At 35.7% G+C, this 20,071-nt stretch overlaps 1 protein-coding gene across 1 annotated transcript; it reads right to left on the reverse strand.

The window, feature by feature from the left end:
- Nucleotides 1–24: 24 nt before the first annotated feature.
- On the reverse strand, nucleotides 25–13,281 carry LOC110729896 (DNA repair protein RadA-like). The gene is made up of 15 exons (XM_021909682.1): nucleotides 12,460–13,281; nucleotides 12,200–12,255; nucleotides 11,476–11,534; nucleotides 11,161–11,232; nucleotides 10,802–10,885; nucleotides 10,475–10,582; nucleotides 9,694–9,756; nucleotides 7,228–7,308; nucleotides 6,184–6,249; nucleotides 4,893–5,048; nucleotides 4,289–4,363; nucleotides 3,050–3,088; nucleotides 1,179–1,261; nucleotides 745–817; nucleotides 25–472 (listed from the first exon to the last, which is right to left on the reverse strand). The coding sequence occupies exons 1-15, from the start codon at nucleotides 13,143–13,145 to the stop codon at nucleotides 305–307; spliced, it is 1,869 nt and encodes a 622-aa protein (XP_021765374.1). The 5' UTR covers nucleotides 13,146–13,281; the 3' UTR covers nucleotides 25–304.
- Between the last annotated feature and the right edge of the window lie 6,790 nt (nucleotides 13,282–20,071).

Raw genomic sequence — 20,071 nt, forward strand, 5'->3', positions numbered from 1 at the left:
AAAGGTATTAACAAAGTTCAGATATAAACTGCCCATAGGGCTCCAATATTTTATATTAGCATTAACACTGGAATTGCATGTGTGTTTCAACAATGTGCTTGTTCTATACATGAACGAACCACTCTCTAGTGAGCTTCGTCCATAATTAGAGGTAAAATTGTATATACATACACGCATCTAATAATCTATCTATGTCATATTTACATTCCATCAGATTCTTACACAACAATACAACATAATATAAAACAATGTTACATGCTTATAAGATCCCAAAAAAAATGAGAACAGTTTATGGATTCTCTTCTCAAGGACTGAATACTTTATCAATGACTTCTTTCAGGTTCTTGCATCCCACTACCTGTAACCCTTCAAAGCCGAGAGCTGCTATGGCTTTTTCAGCTGACTTTGGAACAATGCATGTTTTATATCCAAGTTTAGCCAAAGCAGTAACCCTTTTTTCAATTCTTGAAACCTGCAAAGAAGTTTTCGGTCAAAATATAGACTTAACATAACATTCTAAGTCAAGAAGGGGGTGTGAATAAACAACAGACAATTTATGGAGCATTATATACAGGCTTATAAAAATCAGTGGTCAATTGGAAAGAGATTATGTGAGATTATGTCACTTCCCCAATAGGGTAAGCATTTTTGATAAATTGTTGGAAATTTACTTCAGTTGCATAATTATATTGGCAAAAATTTGATTTGGCGAGAGCTCACTATATGAATATGGGGCATACTCACCATTCGAAGTTCACCACCAAGGCCAATTTCTCCAATAAATGCTACATTATTTGGTAGAGGGAACTCCAGAAGACTGAAGAAAGCAAATGTAGATATGTTACTTCGAATTTGATAATATAGAAAGAAAAGGATAGCTATAGTGTAAGCAATATACACATCACATAACTCACGAGTAAGGCATATATCACCAACCAAAAACCAAGACTCCTCACCAAGATGACAAGAAATAAAAAAGACTAGAAAGAATATGAAAAGTCTGGACAACATATGTCTCTAAAAGTGTAGCGTAGAACCAAGAGAAATGGTTGGACAAGAGCACAGAATCAGGATATCAGTACACTACTGTGGTCATATCAAACCTAGCAACATAGTTTCTCTCTAAATGCCAGAAAATTTGGTGAGACAAATGAGCCAACAAAAAAAAAAAAACATGCCTGCTGCAAATTGCCGCTGCCACAGCAAGATCTCCTGCAGTTTCAGTGAGAGATACTCCACTAACAACATTAAGAAAAACACTCTACAAAAGAGAAGTTACATTAGCATATAGCACATACAGAGATGAAATTCCAACAGGCTACAATTACAATGAACTTAGAACAGTTAAAAAACAAACATGAAACATAACAAAACTATATCAACCAGAGTACCAGACTCTAGCTTGGAAATGATTTCCACAACCAGCACATAGTAAAATCAGTAATACATTAATCATCAGGTACAGGAAGCTAATATATTAGCATCATGTATGTTGTTTAATATGGAACGATGGCTTGTACAAACTAAGAAACAATTAAATTGGACATCATGGGCTTATCGTTCTGTATCTACTGTCACTGATGAGCAAGCATAAAAAAGTCTTTTAACAGTATGAGTTAATATTGGTTATTTATCTGACTAACACCCTGTTTATGACTTTTCTCTGATCCTTGTTAGTCTAGTGGTTTTCTAATTATACAATGGGATTGATACTATTTGTTAAAAAAATTTAAAACTCTTAACAAGTCTCTTCGGTAGTTCATGAGTCTTGTGTACATATAGTATGAGCAGGGTGCTTCCTGAAATGCTTCTGACTTGAAGATCAGCTGCTCAACGGACGTATAGGCTTTTAGGCTACATTTCCTAATCGAGGAGAGGAACTAAGTCCTACACTCCCTTGCAAGAATCCAGAAATCTAAAGACGCATTGTAATCTTTTCAAATATACATATTGCTGATAGCCTAGAGCTTTTTGGCATTTGGAGATGATCATAAAGGAAAAGAAGGGAAACAGTGCTTTAGGTTGTTCGGTTTAATTGGTATTGAAATCGAGAGTATTTCTTTGTTTGGTTCAAAAATTATACAGTAATAGATTTTGAAAATAAAAACCCACTAGGGGACTAAAATGAATTAAGTTTCAGAATAAATTTTTTCTGAAAATTCTTTTCCTACCGATTCCTACCTAATGAAAGAAAACTTTTCCATTCTTTACCATCCATTATACTCCATCAAAAAAGCAGCTAGACCAATTCAAAGACGCTGCTGACAGTTGTTCAATGTATGGAACAAAATTCTCCATAGAACTGACCAATTGAAGAAAACCCTAATACTAAGTAATCAGTTAATATAGAACTTATAATCTTAAAAAAGATGCTGAAGCCAATGAACAGTGATGTAGAACTATTTATCATGGCTCTACAATTCACCACTAGTACCAATGTTTGATACTCAACACTCTGATATGGATATGAACACCGGACATTTCCTGTATACGAATCAAAACATGCATAGTTTCCCTAAAATAATCGAGTCTAATACCTGGGCATATACTCATGTCCAACATCACTAATTGATCAGATTAACATAGATGCAAAATGAAGTAGGCACAAGATCTTTTCACAATATGCAATGAATTATGTTTTGGGACACTGCATGTTCTTAAAACATAATGAATCATTGACAGGATCCAGCTGCAATTTTTATCATTATATAACAGGATATCATATTCTCCTTTCTGATTGACATCATCTTAACATTATCCTGCAACCCACTATTCATTATCCAACTATATCATACGAAGCATAATTTATAATTGAGAATTTTATGGATGCAGTATGGCTCCTGACTGAGCTATGGTTGGTTGAAGATATATTTAGCCTTACCCCAACAATTATTTTTAATATTTTTTTTTTTTAAAAAAAAGAGACAGTGAACATGAAAAAGAATTTAAAAAGAAGAAAGACTAAATATGAGACTAAGACACTTTATGATGAAATTAACACAGGAGCTACAGCATGAAGCACAAGGGTAGTAGTGAAGAGAATGATTACACAGTCTTGCATTTTCAGTCCCGCTTGCTTTTTAAGGACCTGTAAACAAACGATGAAAGCATAAATAGTTCATCCATTGCACTCAATAAAATGAAAACGTTCAATTACCCTAATGTGTGGTGCTATCAACTTTCTACGCCATTATGTGTGAAACACTCAGTCTTCTACATAAATCCTACTTTTATCATGCCTGTCCTAACCAAGTCACAATGAAATTCTTTGATGAAGTTTCCAAATAATCAACTAACAGCTTTCAAAGCAAAGTTAGGCAACTTCTCTAAACAAACTGATATTATCTTTGGTTAGATTAAGATAACAGAAAAAAATAAAATAAATACACATCTAAGAAACATTCAATTCCTATAATAAGTAACACTAGCATAAAATTGTGATCTGTCCGCAAACTAGTAACAGTTGTTATTTATGCTTTACACCCTGTTTTTTAGAAGATATAATATAGTTTTTTCCTATATTAATGCTTCACTGAAGCATTTTTCAACAACTATACAGTGAACTAAATTGTATTAATCCAACTGTGAAAGTAACGCATGTTAAACACTACCATAGGGCCTAGGGGTACAGATTCCAATAAATTTCAAGTAGAAAGTCTTGAGGTTCATGGTACCAGTAGAAAGCTTTTTAACGAACTCATCATGATATTTTCACAGAACATTCTGCAACAGCTATAGCCAAACAAAATCCAGGATATTCAACACTTAATGGAAATATAGACCAGTGGTCCAACGTTTAATGAGGTACCCCTTGTCTTAATTTCACTGTCCAAAAAATAAAAAAAAATGAAGCTTTTCTTGATTCAATACATCGCTAACAACTGCCAAAGAAAATCAAGCAACAAGCTAACACCATCATGATGATTATTGGATAAAACAAATACTTCCTCCGTTTTAATTACTAGTTTGCTTGCCTTTTCACGGTCTCTAATGCACAACTTTGATTACTAATTCTTTAACTATGTATATTACTTTATTAAGAAAGTTGATATTATCAACTTAAATAGATTTGAGAGCTATAGTCAAAATTTCCAAAGTTTGACACCCAAAAGGCAAATGTTGCAAGTAACAGGGGGTAGTTCCATTAATCAATGTACCATAACAAATAACTATATTTACTATCAAAGGAAAGATACCCAGGAACTAGACATGTATTGCAGCAGCAAGTGAAGAATAAAATTGCTGTTAACAGATAAAAGTTAAGGAAGATCTTAACCAAAAGACATACTGAAATAATCATATCAGCTCTGCTTGTCGAAACCCCATTAAGATGCTTGCCAATAGAGTCGGCTACACATAATGCCTGTAAGTAGAAGTGACATAAGAGTGTTGCAAAATCAAGACAGACATATACCAGGCAACAGAAAATCGATTAATTTGAGTCGATGTCAGGAGGATAACTCAAGATGCTACTTTGTCTTGATCCAGTTGGTTGTTTTCAGTCCGGTGATTCTAATTAAGAAAAAATACATAGCAGCCTTGCAAACAACACTTAGGCTATCCTATTGGTTATACGAAAAGAGAGACTTATAGGAAGGAACTGTAAGACCACTAGACAACTCTTAAGAAGACAAAAATGTTGATCAGCAAAGTGCATGATTGTGGGGAAGACATCAGTTTGAACACTATTTAGTGGTGCAAAAACAAAACACTTTCATCAGATTCACATGGGAACTCTATCTAGTATCTAGCATAGTTCATTACCTAGTTTGACTTAGACTAGTATATTTTCTTGTCTTTTTGAAAGAGGATTACAGTAGTATTAGGGCTCTAGGTGAATGGAAGGCGCCAGGGGGGGGGTGGGGGGGAGCTTGTAGGGATAATATTTATACCTGAACTTCAATAAGAAAAGTTCGAGAGCCATCAATGATTACAGCAACAGCAAGTCCAGCTAAATGGTCTGATTCTGAATGCTCCTCACTCATGAACATTTCACTAGGATTCAAAACAGCTTGCAGTCCAGATTCTGCCATTTCAAATACTCCCAGCTGCATCAGAAGTTCAAATCAAAATAAAATAAATAGATACATAAAAAATAAAAAGCAACCAACTCTTATAAATAAAAAAACAAGGAAAATTCTCTTATTCAACTAAATGAAGAGAAACCATACACATGAAGTTTAGGGGATCTCCAAAAGTTTGGTACTTTGGTGCATCAAATGTGACATGAAGATCAATAAGACTATAAGACAACATCTTTTGTAATATTGGGATTCTCTTAAATAAATTGCAGTCTAATATATGGGAACCAATATCAGTCAATGCACAATAGTCTACTAAAATAGGGAGTATTTAAAGGCTGTCAGGTATTGAGTGCAAAATATGGGGATGTCCTTCCTTCTGTTGGTGTTTGGTTCACTTTTTATTCTCTTTCTTTGATTATTTAAAATGGAATTTCCCATTCCCTTCATCTATCTCCCAGACTAGAATCCCCTCGAATTGGACCACCAAAGACAAGTTTCGAGTTTGGGGATGGCAGAGAGTGAAAGTGATTTGTCACTTTGTCAGCCTTGCAATGATGAAAATGATGGCATTTGGAAGAAAGGAAGTGCGCGAACGACGATGGTGATGGTTATAGAGGACCATAGAAGTATTGGACAGAGATGTTTATGGATAGAGAAAACCAAACAAATTCATTCTCTCAAATAAATCAATCATGCTATTTAACCTATTTACTCAAATACCTTTCGTGATTCCTTTCCCGGTATCCCATTCCTAAATATGAACCAAACGTATCCTTACAAGATACATGCTTCTTCCATGTCACTTCCAGGACAAAATGAATAAAAAGAGAAAAAACTGTACTGGAGGAAGTGGAGGTTTGTATTGATTCTTCGAAGGGTTTAAAAACCCATATGATTGGGCGACAACCTTTTCAAAATAAAAAAATTTTAAACCACATGCTCAATTAAGGATCAATCTAGATTTCACAATGGAGCAGCTTAATGCGGCTCTAAGCATAAGCTTAAAAGAAAAGGTAACAAGCACAAGTAGAAACACCAAGAAGCCCCTGAATAATATTCCAAAAAATTGGGAAACTAATCAGACTGCAATCAGATTTGAGAGCATAAGCATAATTATCTCAGGTAGGGCATAATCAAGAGTGAGATAATATCATAATACCTCATCAGTAGACCCAAAGCGGTTTTTCACAGAACGAAGTAAGCGGTAAGTTGAATGCTTTTCCCCCTGAAACTCGGGTGATACAACCACATCATTAGATGCAGAAAAATAGGCTACTATATCATTTGATGGTATATCACAAAAAATAAAATACTCTGTTCTAAGAAGTATTGTCCTCGTCAAAAAAAAAAAAAAAAAAAAAAAAAAAAAAAAAAAAGAAGTATTGTCAAACTAGTCACATTTAGAAAAGGCAAAAGCATAAGTTAAAACCTTGCATAGTTGCATGATTTGCCTCTAACAATAATTTGTTATCTGTCTCTCTCTCTCTCTCTCTCTCTCTCTCTCTCTGTGTGTGTGTGTGTGTGTGTCTCTCTCTCTCTCTCTCTGTGCGTGTGTGTGTGTCTCTGCGTGCGTGGGGGGGGGGGATGGATGTTTAAAAGTTCCTTAAACAAGCGAATGATATAACAATGTAACAAGTGGGTGGTGCTGTGTGGCCATATGGGGATCCTTATACAACATTACACATGTAAAATCAGCCTTATACAACATTCTTAATACTTTAAATAAGCCTTGAATAACAACATTACACAAGTAAAATCAGCCTCCAGTGACAAATCAGTGTGAAACCTGTTGAATCCTTAACAAGTTCCTTAGGCTTGCTAATGGAATAACAATGTAACAGGTGGTGCTGTGCAGGGATCCTTATACATGGTGAATAAGCAAGCTCCAGTTGAAACATGTAGCAAGTGGTGCAATAACACAACCGAATGTCAATTAAACTCAGTATTTTAAGGCCTTATACGCTCTAAGTAGATACATTAAATGGACTTTTAAAGTCATGAAACAAGATGTGGATAGCTGAATATGTGTTTTATCCATTGTTCTCAAGGATCAGTATGGGAAGAGAAAGAGAAACAAATACCACGATCAACATATAACTGTCTCACTAAACAAACCTGTGGCAGAAGAAAAATGAAAACGGCAACAAAGATGATGGTACCAGTAATTTTCCATCATAACGTAATTACAAAGGGCAAAAGGTACCTCCATATATAGCACAGTATCTACAATGTGCTCCAAAACACGAGGACCTGCAATGTCTCCAATCTTGTTCACATGTCCAATCTGTCATAAACAGAAACATAAATGTCAGGGAAATAAAAGGACCTGCGGTACTTTCACACAACGCGAAAAACAGTTTAAGATGAAAATAGGCTCACTCCAAGCTAGCCGCCAATAGCAGAAAGGCCGATCCTGGCCAACATTTGTAATCTGATCAGGGGTCTAATGACTCACACCAGACACCAGGCCTTTTGTTTTCCTGTCTCTAGAGTCTAGACTCTACACATGTGTCTTACATTATTTCCAGCTTGCAGTGCAGTAAAGGACAGGGTAAGCACAAGCTACATTGACTATAGTCCACAAACAGGTAAGTCCCACCATGCCCTCAGAGTGAGAGGGGGAAAGTAGAATGTCATGATCAAAAGCAAGAAATCCTAGGCTAATTAAATTTAGCACAGTCTAACTGCTGAAATACTACCTTTATATAAGTATGTATCAAATAGTTCAAAAATTTAATTGGGATTCAAGTTCAATCATACCACTCTAAAGGAAAACAAAATATAACCATAGATATCAAGGTCTAGAAATGAAAACAGGTGACTGTAATTGGTCAGACAAGAGCTAGAGTGCCAGCAGGCTAAACCATTCTGCACATGACTGATAGAGGCTATACCATTGATTTGGTAAATGCACTTATTCACATGACAATCAAATTCCCTCCTAAAACAAAGGTCAAAGGCTTTACTTCTTCACATTTCTATATTCCAACAAATTCATAATCGTGCAGCTTCATACAGGCTACAGGTATTTCAATTATCAAATAGGAGACCTTGAACAAGCATCAACGGTATGCATTTTCATGTCTAGCTTCCAGCAAAATTTGTACTTCCTCCATCTTATATTAGATGCATAACTTTCCCTTTTGGTCAATAAATTCTCTCTATCTTTCTCATATCACATGTGTCCTCTTTATTTTTACTCTCTATCTCTCTCTACTTAAAAATTGCCTAGGAGTCCGCAATTTTAAAAATAAAAATAATGCATCTAATAAAAAACGGAGGAAGTTGTAGAAATGTCAATAAAAGCTAAAGTTGCCTAGTCATGTCAAAAGAAAAGGTCTTGAAACATAAAACAGAAACTAGTGGACAAAAGCTTACTTTTGTCAAGATATGGAGTTCACTTCATGGATATTAACCAAGTGAGGAATGTGGGCTTTGATGGTTCCACAATTTCTCTTGATGGATTAAAAGTAAAATGTTTTATACTCCCTCTGTCCCATAATAAAGTGCTAGTATTCTTTTTTGGATGTCCCACAATGTTGTGTCTGTTTTTAATATCTCTATATTTATTTTTCATAGGTATACCATAATACATCTTTTTGTGAATCAGCTTTTATTTTCTTTTATTTTTTTTTAACTTTCCCATATTATATGTCCCTACAATTTCCCAAAATTTCGTGTCACTATTTACCTTTTCACCTTCCCCATATGATATACCCATATATCCAAAGATTCACTAAATGTCATCATTTACTTTTTTCCATAGAAATTAGAAAATACCACTATATTTAAGAATATTACACACTCCCACTACCTTGATTACTGTGAAAATTAGGAAACATGCACTATATTATGGGACGGAAGGAGTATTACCCCCCTTTTTGGCATCGGTTTGACTAGGTAAGCAGTTAAATGGAGTTAAATATTGTGTAAGTAGGGTTTGTTGGGAATTTAAAAGTAATAGAAAAGAGATAATGGGGTACTAGTTTATTAAAAATAAGGGATGTGAAAGAAGAGAATTAATAATTAAAAAGTAAATGTGGTGACCATGTGAGAAAAGAGATACAATAAAATATGAGAGAAGAGGTTCAAAAGAGGAAGTGATGCATTTAAAAAAACTAGCGGAGGGAGTATTAAATAAGAGAATTTGCACTAATGAAATTTCAAACAAAGAGGGATGGCCATAACCCAAAGGTCCCCCAAAATCAATAGAATATAAATGTAAATTCACCACATAACCAAATCTGAAAGTGGCGAAGTGGCATGCAAATAAGTGCCCCGCAATCCACATAGACAGGTTTCACCAGACATGGAATCCCAAAAGACCCTATTGTTTCTTTCCAACCAAATTACCCACATCAGGTGTAAAAGCTAACCCTCACAAAACTTTCATCCTTGCACCTACCCACCAGACATTGAAAATTTGTAATAGACTAGCAAAAGATCCCAAACAGTAGGAGGACTACCCGACCCATCCAGAAAGCAACAAGTAACTTCTTTAAAAAGTAATTGCTTACTTTTATGCATGAATAGACGAATATCAATGCCCTCATTTCATAATGTGCATTGTGGACATGAAGTATCACCGTGCCACTAGAAGATTAATTTGGTTGTCAAAGCAAGTAAATAAGACAAATTTCTGCCTGATGTTATTACGTATTATACTTACCAGTAGAACAGGGATGCCTGTCTTCTTTGAAAATCGAAGCAATGCTGCCGTACATTCCTTCAACTGTCATCACAACATAGCATCAGGAGTCTACCTACAGCTACCCAGAGTAGGTCAAATACTGATGTAATTTTAAGAAATAGTCAACACCTTTAGCAACGCTGAATAAAAACAACTGCATCTTTCTTTCTTTTCTTATTCCTTTTTTCTTTTTTTTTTGGGGGGGGGGGGAGTGGGGTGGATAATATCTAAGCTTTCAGTTCTAAGCATGGCAGGAGTACAAACCCTAAAGTATATAGAGCATTATAGCATTTCAGTATGAGGTATCAGACACTTTTTAGACAGCTTTATCAGCTACTAGGTAGGCTTTTTTCTTTTTTTTTTTCCCTTCAGTTATAGCACATAAATTAATGATACTAGCATTTATAAAAAATATTGTGTCCACATGCAAACATAGAGAAACAGCATACAGCCATACACTATGCTTTCTAGCTTTAAGATGCCACCAAAAGACGACTGAAGTTTCTGAAAAGATAGTTTATTTTGCGTAATAGTAATGACGAGGTGGCAATGAAATTAGGAGAGAATTTCCATTAGCATCATAGAGTATTACATGCTTCAACCTCATTCAGGGTCAAATATGGGAAAAATCAGAGGCAGCAGGACAAAAAGAGCAAGAACTTAAACAATCTGGTTATTATCAGCACATTAGGTACTGGGAAGTTTCTAAAGCACATTTCTAGCTCAAGCACAGAATTATTAAAGTACACCCAATAAATACCTGTGACATTCCTCCTGGACTTCCCGTCACTCCTTGCAAATATATAGTCTGAACGGAGTCGATGACCACAGCCCGTGGGCAAAGAAGTGACACCTTTTTCAAAATATCCTATAAAATGAAGTAATATCAATCTTTTTGGACTCATAGCTGTAACCCCAAAAGCAAGGTTAGAAAACACCCACTTTAACTCCAATATCAAATTAAAATATAAATGAAAATATGTACTACGTACAAGGTTTATGACAAACAATAAAACTATGAGAGTCATGAAGTAAACTATAGAGATCATCGTTTAAGGCTTTAAACTTAAGGGAAATATAGATAAACCTCAACATCAGTGCTTGAATACAGAAACAAGTCCTCTGCATTAATGCTCAGTCGATCTGCTCTGTTTCCAATTTGTTCAATACTCTACAAACAAATATGCAGCATATAATGATTGGTGCAAAAAGAAATAGAAATCCTTATAGCAAGATTGATTAGCCTGTAGCTTATAAGTACTGAAATGTTTTATTCTTTCTGTCAAGATTAGTTCATTTGGCTTTCATGAATGTTGTCATCATATTGGGAGCAAGAGTTAGGCTTGGATATTGTAAGTCTCCCTCTTCTTCCCGTTTTCCATTCATGAAACACAAGTATTATAAGCACGAAATCATGCTGTTTTCTGTCTTTTCACAGACACTAACCTCTTCACCAGAGATGTAGACCACCGGTGCGCTTTTAGAATTATCAGGACTTTCTGCTATTAAGGCAGCAATCTTCATTTAAAATATAGCTTGTCAGGGAAACATAAAATATTGTAACCTTCAAGAATAAGGAAAGCAAAGCTGTGCAAAACAAAAAAAAAAGGAAAGCAAAGCCAAAAACTAAAATAAAATATGTAACCACAAAGAACAGGTAGGGTATGATAAACCCCCACCCGTCCCCCCCCCCCCCCCTCTCCCTCCAACCCATACAAAACGAACACAAGGATTGCTAATTTCATCATCAAAATGCCTTACCTGCAATAACAGGGTGCTCTTGCCAACGCCAGGATCACCACCAACCAGAATCAGTGAACCTAGAAAGATAAGATTTGTGACTGCACTACACTTTACACATACTGGCCAAAAAGAGGTTTATCTCACTCCGTATATCCATTAATATTAAATTGAAGCGAGAGAGGATGAAAACATGGAGACAACGATTGACTCTTGATTAACAAAAATATATGTACCATATAGTAGTGTTGCTTATGAAAATCATAGTAAAAGATTAAATTTGTGAGCAGAAACAAAGTGCAAAATTTACTCCTAATATAAGACCAAGTTTGAGGATACTTCTGAACTTGCATGTATTCAATAATTTCAGCTGTACAAATTTCAGGCTACCATCTTTACTCTAGAGGTTGGAGTTCCACGTCCAATGCTTGCTCAATTGATGTATGCATTAGGAATAATTCGGATGTTCTATAGGTTGATAACAATTAATTAGACAGAGTTAACAACTTTAAGGACAATTTGTTTTTTAAAATGTAACATTTCAGCTCATATGTTGAAATCTTTCTAAAAAATTGATACCCTTTTGCTAAATCTCAGTTTCCTCATAGGGCATTCCCCTCCCTTCACAAACCACCTCATTCACCAACTCATGACTAATCTCCATTGTGAAACTAAAGCACAATTAAAACTCGTGAACATATAGAATGAGCCACAATAAAAGACCGCAAAACTAGTCTATATATACCTGGCACAACACCACCACCACTCACTCTAGAAAATTCACCTCCGAATGTACCGTTCCTACAAACAAAAATCAAATAGCATAGCCAATCCTCAGCAAGTCAGCAGGAAGCACAAACCACTCTACAGTCTAATGAACCCCAAAGCAATCAATTCATGATTCTGTAAAAATATTCTTTCAATAGGGGTTTTGAGGGTTTTGCAATGCATAAATATATGAATGAAATTCCAGCATAACAATTTACCAAACAATAAAAAACTTACAATTGAATCCTCCATTCGGAAGGATTAACACCGCGGTTCACATCCGCCAACCTCACCGGACCACCCTGCCTAGCATTCTGCTCAGGCAACCAAGACTTCATTGCATTCTCCGAAACCTCGAACCCACTAACCTTTCCTCCATCCATACCTTCTTTCACGACAAACGGCTTCAAAGTACCAAAAGTTTTGCAAGCATTACAAGCCCCCCACCATTTGGCTTCAGTATGCCCACAATCAGTACATACCCAATACTCCTTACTCTTCCCCTTCTTCCCTTTCACCACATAACCACCTGTAATCGGACCATCCGAGTAATTCGGAACGGAATTAACTCGATTTTCAACCGATTCTTCTTCAGAATCACTCGTTTTAGGGTTAATTGAATCGGGGCCAAACATGGACCAAACCCTAAGGGGTTCAGAATCTGGGGAATTTGATTGGGTTTCTTCGCTTCGACCATTGAAGGAGAGAAGAGGAGATTCAGGGGATAGTCGACGGTTGACTGAGTGAATTAACCGAGAATTCAAAGGAGGTTGAAAATGGCGGGAAAATTGAGGGTTTTTGGGAAAACGATTGTGGAAGATTTTGCAGTTAGTTGGAGGAGAGTGAAAATGGAAGCCATTGAAATTAAGATTGTGAAATTGAGAACGAAATAAACGGAAGGTAGCCATGTCTGAAGCTTTCATGCAGGAAGAGAGAAAAAATGGAGGTTTGTATAGTTGAAAGGGGAAAACGCGCGAAACTGCAGATAGGAGTTAGGTCGTTACTCGTTAGAAACTTATGGTACTACTGCAAAAGTGCAAAGGAAATTAGGTGATTAGGCCAGATTACTAGATTAGTAAGCAAAGAAATTAAATGATTAGGGTAAATGGAAATTATTTTTCTTGAAGTGTGTTTTTAAGAAAATGAAACACCTTATTTTGTTATTAAATTATGTAAATTATGGAATATCTAAAGTATTTAATGTTGATTGTATGTAATGAATTAACTTTATTAATGATTTTAATACAAATTTATATTAAAAAAAATAGAAAAAAAAAAAAAAAGGTTAAATGTTAAGTGTGGCATGTGGCGTTATTAGTTTGTGTGAAGGTGTTACTAATATATACTAAATATAGAAGTATAGATTTCCTTTCCCTTCCGTTGCACTATATGAGTATATATCTTATTCAAATAAGGAAAATTATATCCCTCACTTTTCCTCAAATTTTTTTTTTTTAAAGGTAAGAAGAAATAACATTAGGAAACCCTCCTCACGAGGGGAATCCCTAATTTGTTAGTTTGAAGTATGGAAGAAATAACATTAGGAAACCCTCCTCACTAGGTCTTGAGAAAAATGGAAGCGGTAGGCCGAGCAAAAGAGGATGGCAAGCTAATCCCTAACTGGGAAGGGCCCTACCGAATTAAGGAAGAAGTACGAGATGGTACTTACTGTCTTGAAGGCTTAGATGGCTGTCCTATTCCACGTACGGACAATCTAAAAAAATATCATGTATAAATTTTTTTGTACTTAGCCAAAAAGTTGTATATACAACTAGGTTTAAATGACCGAGCAATGTAATTAAAGCCGTACGGCCAAAAACAATGCAATTTTGACAATATTAATGAGAAAGTCAAACACTGTTATTAAATTCTTGCTATTTATTTTGAGCAGAAATGCCGTCTAAAAACAGAAACAAAGGTGGCTTGCAACATAGCAACTCGGCCCCTAACAAGGGCAGGGTTGAATAGCCGGCAATTTATATTAGGTATGCTCACCTAATAAGCAGCAATGCCGCCTAAAAACAGAAACGAAGCTGCTTGCAACATAGCAACACGACACTTAAAGGGGCATGTTTAAGCGACCTGGTAAAATGCCTAGCAAGAGCATTCCTCAGCAACACAACTCAGCCATAATGTTCAAAATACTACTCACTCCATCCGGCCATAGACATGTCAGACGGATGAAACATAAGGTAGTCCAAAAATTGCCTAAGGTATTTTTGCCCTAAGGGCAAGGGCATACCTATGCTCCCAAGCCCTACAAACACTTCGAAATAATCAGGTTGAGATAATACTTGAAATTTCACGAGTGCGTCCGAGAGATAGTATCAAAGGACGACTTGGCACAACCCAATTAAACGCCGTATAACTAAAATTCATTCGGCATTCACCTAGTCCAAGGGCAATCATTATTATTTGATTAACTTACTAGTCGTCATACCCTTTGAGGTATAAAATCTACTAAGTTAATCAAACCTCTTTAAATATGGACTAGGAAAATGCCGAATAAAAGGGCATACCCCCAGCAAGCAAAAATCATTCGTACGCAAAAGTAAACAAAGGCATGAAAATTTGCTTTAAAATGCTAAGTATGGATGAAAGAAGAAAACTGCATAAATTAAAGCCGTTCAAGACAGACGGCAAAATAAAAAGAGAGTATATTACAAGACCGCTCAAAATAGGCGGCAAAAGTTGAAATTGTTCAAAGCAAGGAAATAAAAATTAAAGTACAGAAAGCTTGAAAACTGCAGTAGGGGGATGCAAGCTCCTCACTCGGCCGGCGCTTCATCAGCATTGGCCTTAGCCGGCTCTTCATTAGTTTTAGCAGGCTCCTCCTCCTCCTCGGTCGGGTTCAGCTCCTCTCCTTTATCATCTTCCTCGACCTCTGAGTCATAGGAAGTCTCAACAAACTCGGGAGGAGGCTGGCCGATAGCTTCGGCCTCTTCCTTGAGGCAGACGTGCTCGAGACGGCGAGTGAAGCGCTCTTAATAATAAGTTATCTCGCCTTCGTCAACCATCATGGAGAAGGCCTCGTAGAAGCGACTCTTCAGCTTCTCCTCGGCCTTATGCTCAATGCGGATGGCCTCTCTAGGATCAATCGACCGAGGAGTCTTCAGTTTCTCAAACAAGTCCGCAATGGACTTGATCAAGTGCTCAACCTTAAGCCTGAGGGAGTTTACTTCGTCTAAGGTCGACTGGAGAGCTTCTTGAGAGGAGGACAGCTCGTTCCTCAGTTTTTCGGAGGCATCAAAGCCCTCCTTCCACTGAGCGGTGTTCGCGACTGCCTCATCCCTTTCTTGCTGCAACGCCTCTCAAGCAAGCTTTTCCCACTTGAGAGCGTCGCCAATCTTAATGATGTCCTCAGTTTGTCGAGCCGACTTCTCTGAAAGAGCATTAAGGGCCGCCTGGTTCCGGATCTCTTGCATGGCCAGTGTGCCGGTGTTTTCATCATTTATCCGTTTAATGGTGGCCTAGGGCGCCTTGATCTGCTCGTTCTCTTTGTCCTTCCATTCCAGAAAGGCACTGAGTCTAAGGAAGAGTTGCATCCAGACGGAAACGAGTTAGCAAGAGCAAAATAAGAAAATAATTCAAGTATAAAAGTATAGAAACAAGCTGAGTGATGATAAATTAAAAGACCATTACCTCGGCACTGCAGTTTATCATGGGGCCAAGGAAGCCCTCATCAATCCCGTGGAACTTGTCCCGCTGCTCTTTAGGTACGGCCCGCTGCATGGCCTCCCGGATAGCCTTCTGGTCAACGCCTATGAGCGACTGGCCGGGTAGTTTTATATTCATCTCCTCGGCAATGTCTGTGTCAAGTAAGAAAGGAAGTTAGCTTGACAAGACAACTCATAAAAACACGAGTGAGAAGCGTAAGGATATTCCACATACCGTCCGAGAAAGATGGCAGTACAAAAAATCATTTTTTGGCAACGAGTTTTCGCAACAACAACTTTTTGTTGCAGAAGATAAATTTCAGCAACATGGAAATCTAGGTCGTTACTAAATATTGTTTCCATAAAACAATTTTCACTTTCCCTTCACATATTTTAAGCGGCGGGATCTGCTAAAAAGGGGAGTTATTTTTGGCGACAAACATTTTGTTGGCAAAAACATTATTATGTACGGCAACGTGCTTTTTTGTTATAATAAATTAATAAGTTTTTTACTACAAGGTTGTCGTTGCAAAAAATATTTTAAAAATAAAATAAAAACACGATAATAATTCTGGAGGGTTCTAATTCCCCTTTCAAATCTAGGTCTAATTCTCCAATCTCTCTCTCATCTCAAAATTTCCTTGCTCATCCCAGCCTCTCACAGCGGTTCTCTAGTGATTTTCTCGTCTTTCGACAGTCCACCTTCACTTCCTCTTTGCAACAGTTTGTCTCCATACTCCCCCAGTCTTTAAAATTTGATGGAATTATAATAGCTTATATTGTTGTTGGCTAAGCAGGTATTTCATTCTTATTTATATATATTGGAAAATCTCACATATTACTTAAATCTACTCTAAAGCAGGTTTATTTCTGATATATGTGTTTGATATGTTATTTTATCCCCCGTCCCACGGTCATTTTTATGCATATTTGTGCTCTTCGGGGCTATTTTTAGTACTAATGTGTGGTTTCGAGTGTTTTGCAGAGTTGGCATTTGTTTTGTAGGAATTTCCCGGATTTGTCGGTGATTTCTACGGTTTTCTGGCCACTACGAGATATCGAAGCTTATGTTCACATTCGTGATCGTCTTTCGTAGCCCAAGACCGATTATTTCGGTGATTAAGGGCTTGGTTCGTGGAATTGGGCCACAAATGTTTGGAACCCAAAGGAAAAGAAGAAAGAAGACTCGGCCAAAGAAAAAGACCATGCCCGATCGGGCTGCCCTTCGCTCAAGCATGCAAACATTAAACTTTTTAATGTTATTTTTGGGACTTGTTGTTTTAGTTATTTTTGGGTTTAATATTAAAACTCTTTTTTGGTAAGCTTTATTAGCTACGTTTTCACATTATATTATCTACGTTTTTACATTATATTTTTCATTCTTAAACTATTAGAGAGATTTTAGTGAGAGATTATTGTTGAACTCAAGTTATTCCCTTTTAGTGCAATTTCATATTTCCTTCATTCGATATTATTTCTCGTCTCTTTTATCGCTTTATTTATTGTTTTGATTTCGATTGCTTTGTTATTTTGTGCTTTTATTTTAATCATGTTTTCTTTATATGCTTTGATTAGTTTAGATTTAAATATGTGTGAGTAGTTAATTTCTAGGGTTCTTGGGGGATCCATAATTAATATGAAGGGATGAATTGTTTTGGTTGATTATTGATATTGCATAATAATCTCTTATTGGATTGTTTTAATTCTTTACAATTAGATTATGAATCGAACAGATGTGATTTGATTGTAAAAGTATAGCAATATTGAATTGATGAATTGAGCCAATGTTAATTTGATATTAAAGGCTATTTTCAATAGGAACTTAGATCTAGTAAATTGCGAGAGCCTGTTAGATCTATGTTGATTAATAAATTGCGAGAGCCTATTAATCATGTTATTTGCAATATCGATTGTTGATTATTATTATGTTTTATCTCGAAGTATTAATTATTGGTGAACCTGTGATCCTAGACTTTTTATTATTGATTTCTTAGTTTAATTCATATATACAAACCCTTATTTTTTTCTTGATAATTTAGATTATAATAATTAATTAGGAATAAAAAAACTTTGTTTCCCTGTGGATTCGACCCTACTTTCCTATCTGTTTTTAGTTAGTGGATTTAGGAATTACTTTTGATTAGGTGATACGACTTTAGCCTGTCAATTCCGCTTTAGTGTTTGCTTCGATACCCAGTACCCACTTCACTCTCAGGTAAATTTTTGGTTTTTTAGTTTCTGAAATTATAATTAATTGTATTAATTTGGGTATTATTACAACTAAGCTAATGAATTAGGATCTTATTCATAATATTGATTTTGTTTCTTGTAGTTTCTTCTTTTTATGATAGTAATATATTAGGAACAATGGCTAAAGTAGCAGCAAAATTTAGTGGATCTTCAGAAAAGGTATATCTTTGTATAAATTTTCTATTATTGCGTCCTCTTTTATTATGTTAGATTTATAGAGTAAATTTTGACATCTCCATGTTTAGCTATATATACTTGAAAGTTTTGGATTTTCTTGTGTGGCTCAATTTGTTCATCAATTTGAAGTTGGCTATAACAATATGAAAAGATTCGCAGAAATAATTGCTGATGCTTAATTCTTTTCTTGTCTTTCTCTAGTTTTGTACCTTAGTATGTTCCTATACTCAGAATGGCTTTTTTTTTTTAACAAAAAAAAAAAAAAAAAAAAAAACTTCATAAGCTATCATAGATAAGTACTAGGAAGCTATTGATTAATGTCTTCAATTTTTAGTACTACTCATCAAAAGGTCATTGAATCAACATTGCTCATAGTGAGGCATACTTTGTAGTTTTGTAATGGATAGTATTTGAGTGGCTTGTCGGGTCGTCTGATTTGTGTTCTGTGTGTAGTGTTGTTGCGTTCGTGTGTGGTCTATTTGATTATAAACGATATTATGGTTAAGTAATTTGTGGTAGCTGCTAGGTGTATGTGAGTGTATTACACTAGTGTATGTAGTAGTTGTTTGGTGGTGTGTGTGAGTGTATTACACTAGTGTAGGTCCTGGTTTCTCTTGGTGGTGTTGTAGGCTAGTAGGGCCTTTTGTGATGTTGGCAGTCGTGGAGCTCAGGATTGTGACACTATGAGCATAAGTAGGGGTGTTATAAGTTTCTCTTTCCTTACTTTTTGAGTGTGTTTAAGTATTTGATGTATCTTTATTTTACTTTCTTTTCTCATTAATGGTATAGTGGTAGTAGTATTCTAATACTATGTTTCTTTGGTGTTTACTCAATAATATAAGTGGATTTGTTTATGTGGGTAATAATTAAGATCCTAAATGGCTTTACTTGCTCAGCAATAGAAGTTTTTATTAATCAATTTGTTAAAACTCAAAGGGATTTCTTTTTCATTGATTTTGAGCTTGTTGAACTTTTTGTTCTGAATTAAAAATACCATAACTAAACGCTACTATCTACAATGTTTATGTTTGATTATGGATAAATCATCTATCCTTGTTAACAATTCATGATAGATTTTCACAAATACTTCACTAAAATAGGTAGATTTATAGTTTTGTATTAGTATGAGTAAATTAAGCATTAGAAAGGGACTTTAAGAAGTGACCTTCAACATGAAAATATATGTATCCATTGTACGCCTCAGGGACTTAACGAAGTGGCCTTCAATATAAAAGTTTATGTATCCATTATACGCTACTAGCTACACAGCGATGCATGCTAAATCAAAGTAGTTTGAGAGGCACTACACACCATCCTAAGCTCTTAGGTTATTATTACATAGAAAGTAGAAGACTAGAGGTATATAAAGAGTTTTACACTTAATATATGCATTTGGTTGGTTAATCTGTATTTAGCTTGCTATTTCTGAAGTTAAATGGTGTAATTCTATATGTTGTTATAGGGATATGCTGCTAGAAATATAACAAAAGTTGGTCTTCAACCAAGAGAACTATAATTTGCCATCATTTGCTATATGCTAAAATTGTTAACATAAGGTATGTGCTACTTCGACACAAAAAATTTATATATATATTTTGCTTCTCTCCTTTTTTGTTAAGGTTATCGTAAAATAATGCTACTCATAATATACAACCAATCCATAATACATGTGTGCTACTCGTTCTTATTTATACGTGAATATGTAGTTGGGGGATATTAAAAAACTTGATTCATTTGAGCAACCGAGAAATGAAGCTGCTCATAGA

Source organism: Chenopodium quinoa, unplaced genomic scaffold, assembly GCF_001683475.1.
Source record: "Chenopodium quinoa cultivar QQ74 unplaced genomic scaffold, ASM168347v1, whole genome shotgun sequence".
Lineage (NCBI taxonomy): Eukaryota > Viridiplantae > Streptophyta > Magnoliopsida > Caryophyllales > Amaranthaceae > Chenopodium > Chenopodium quinoa.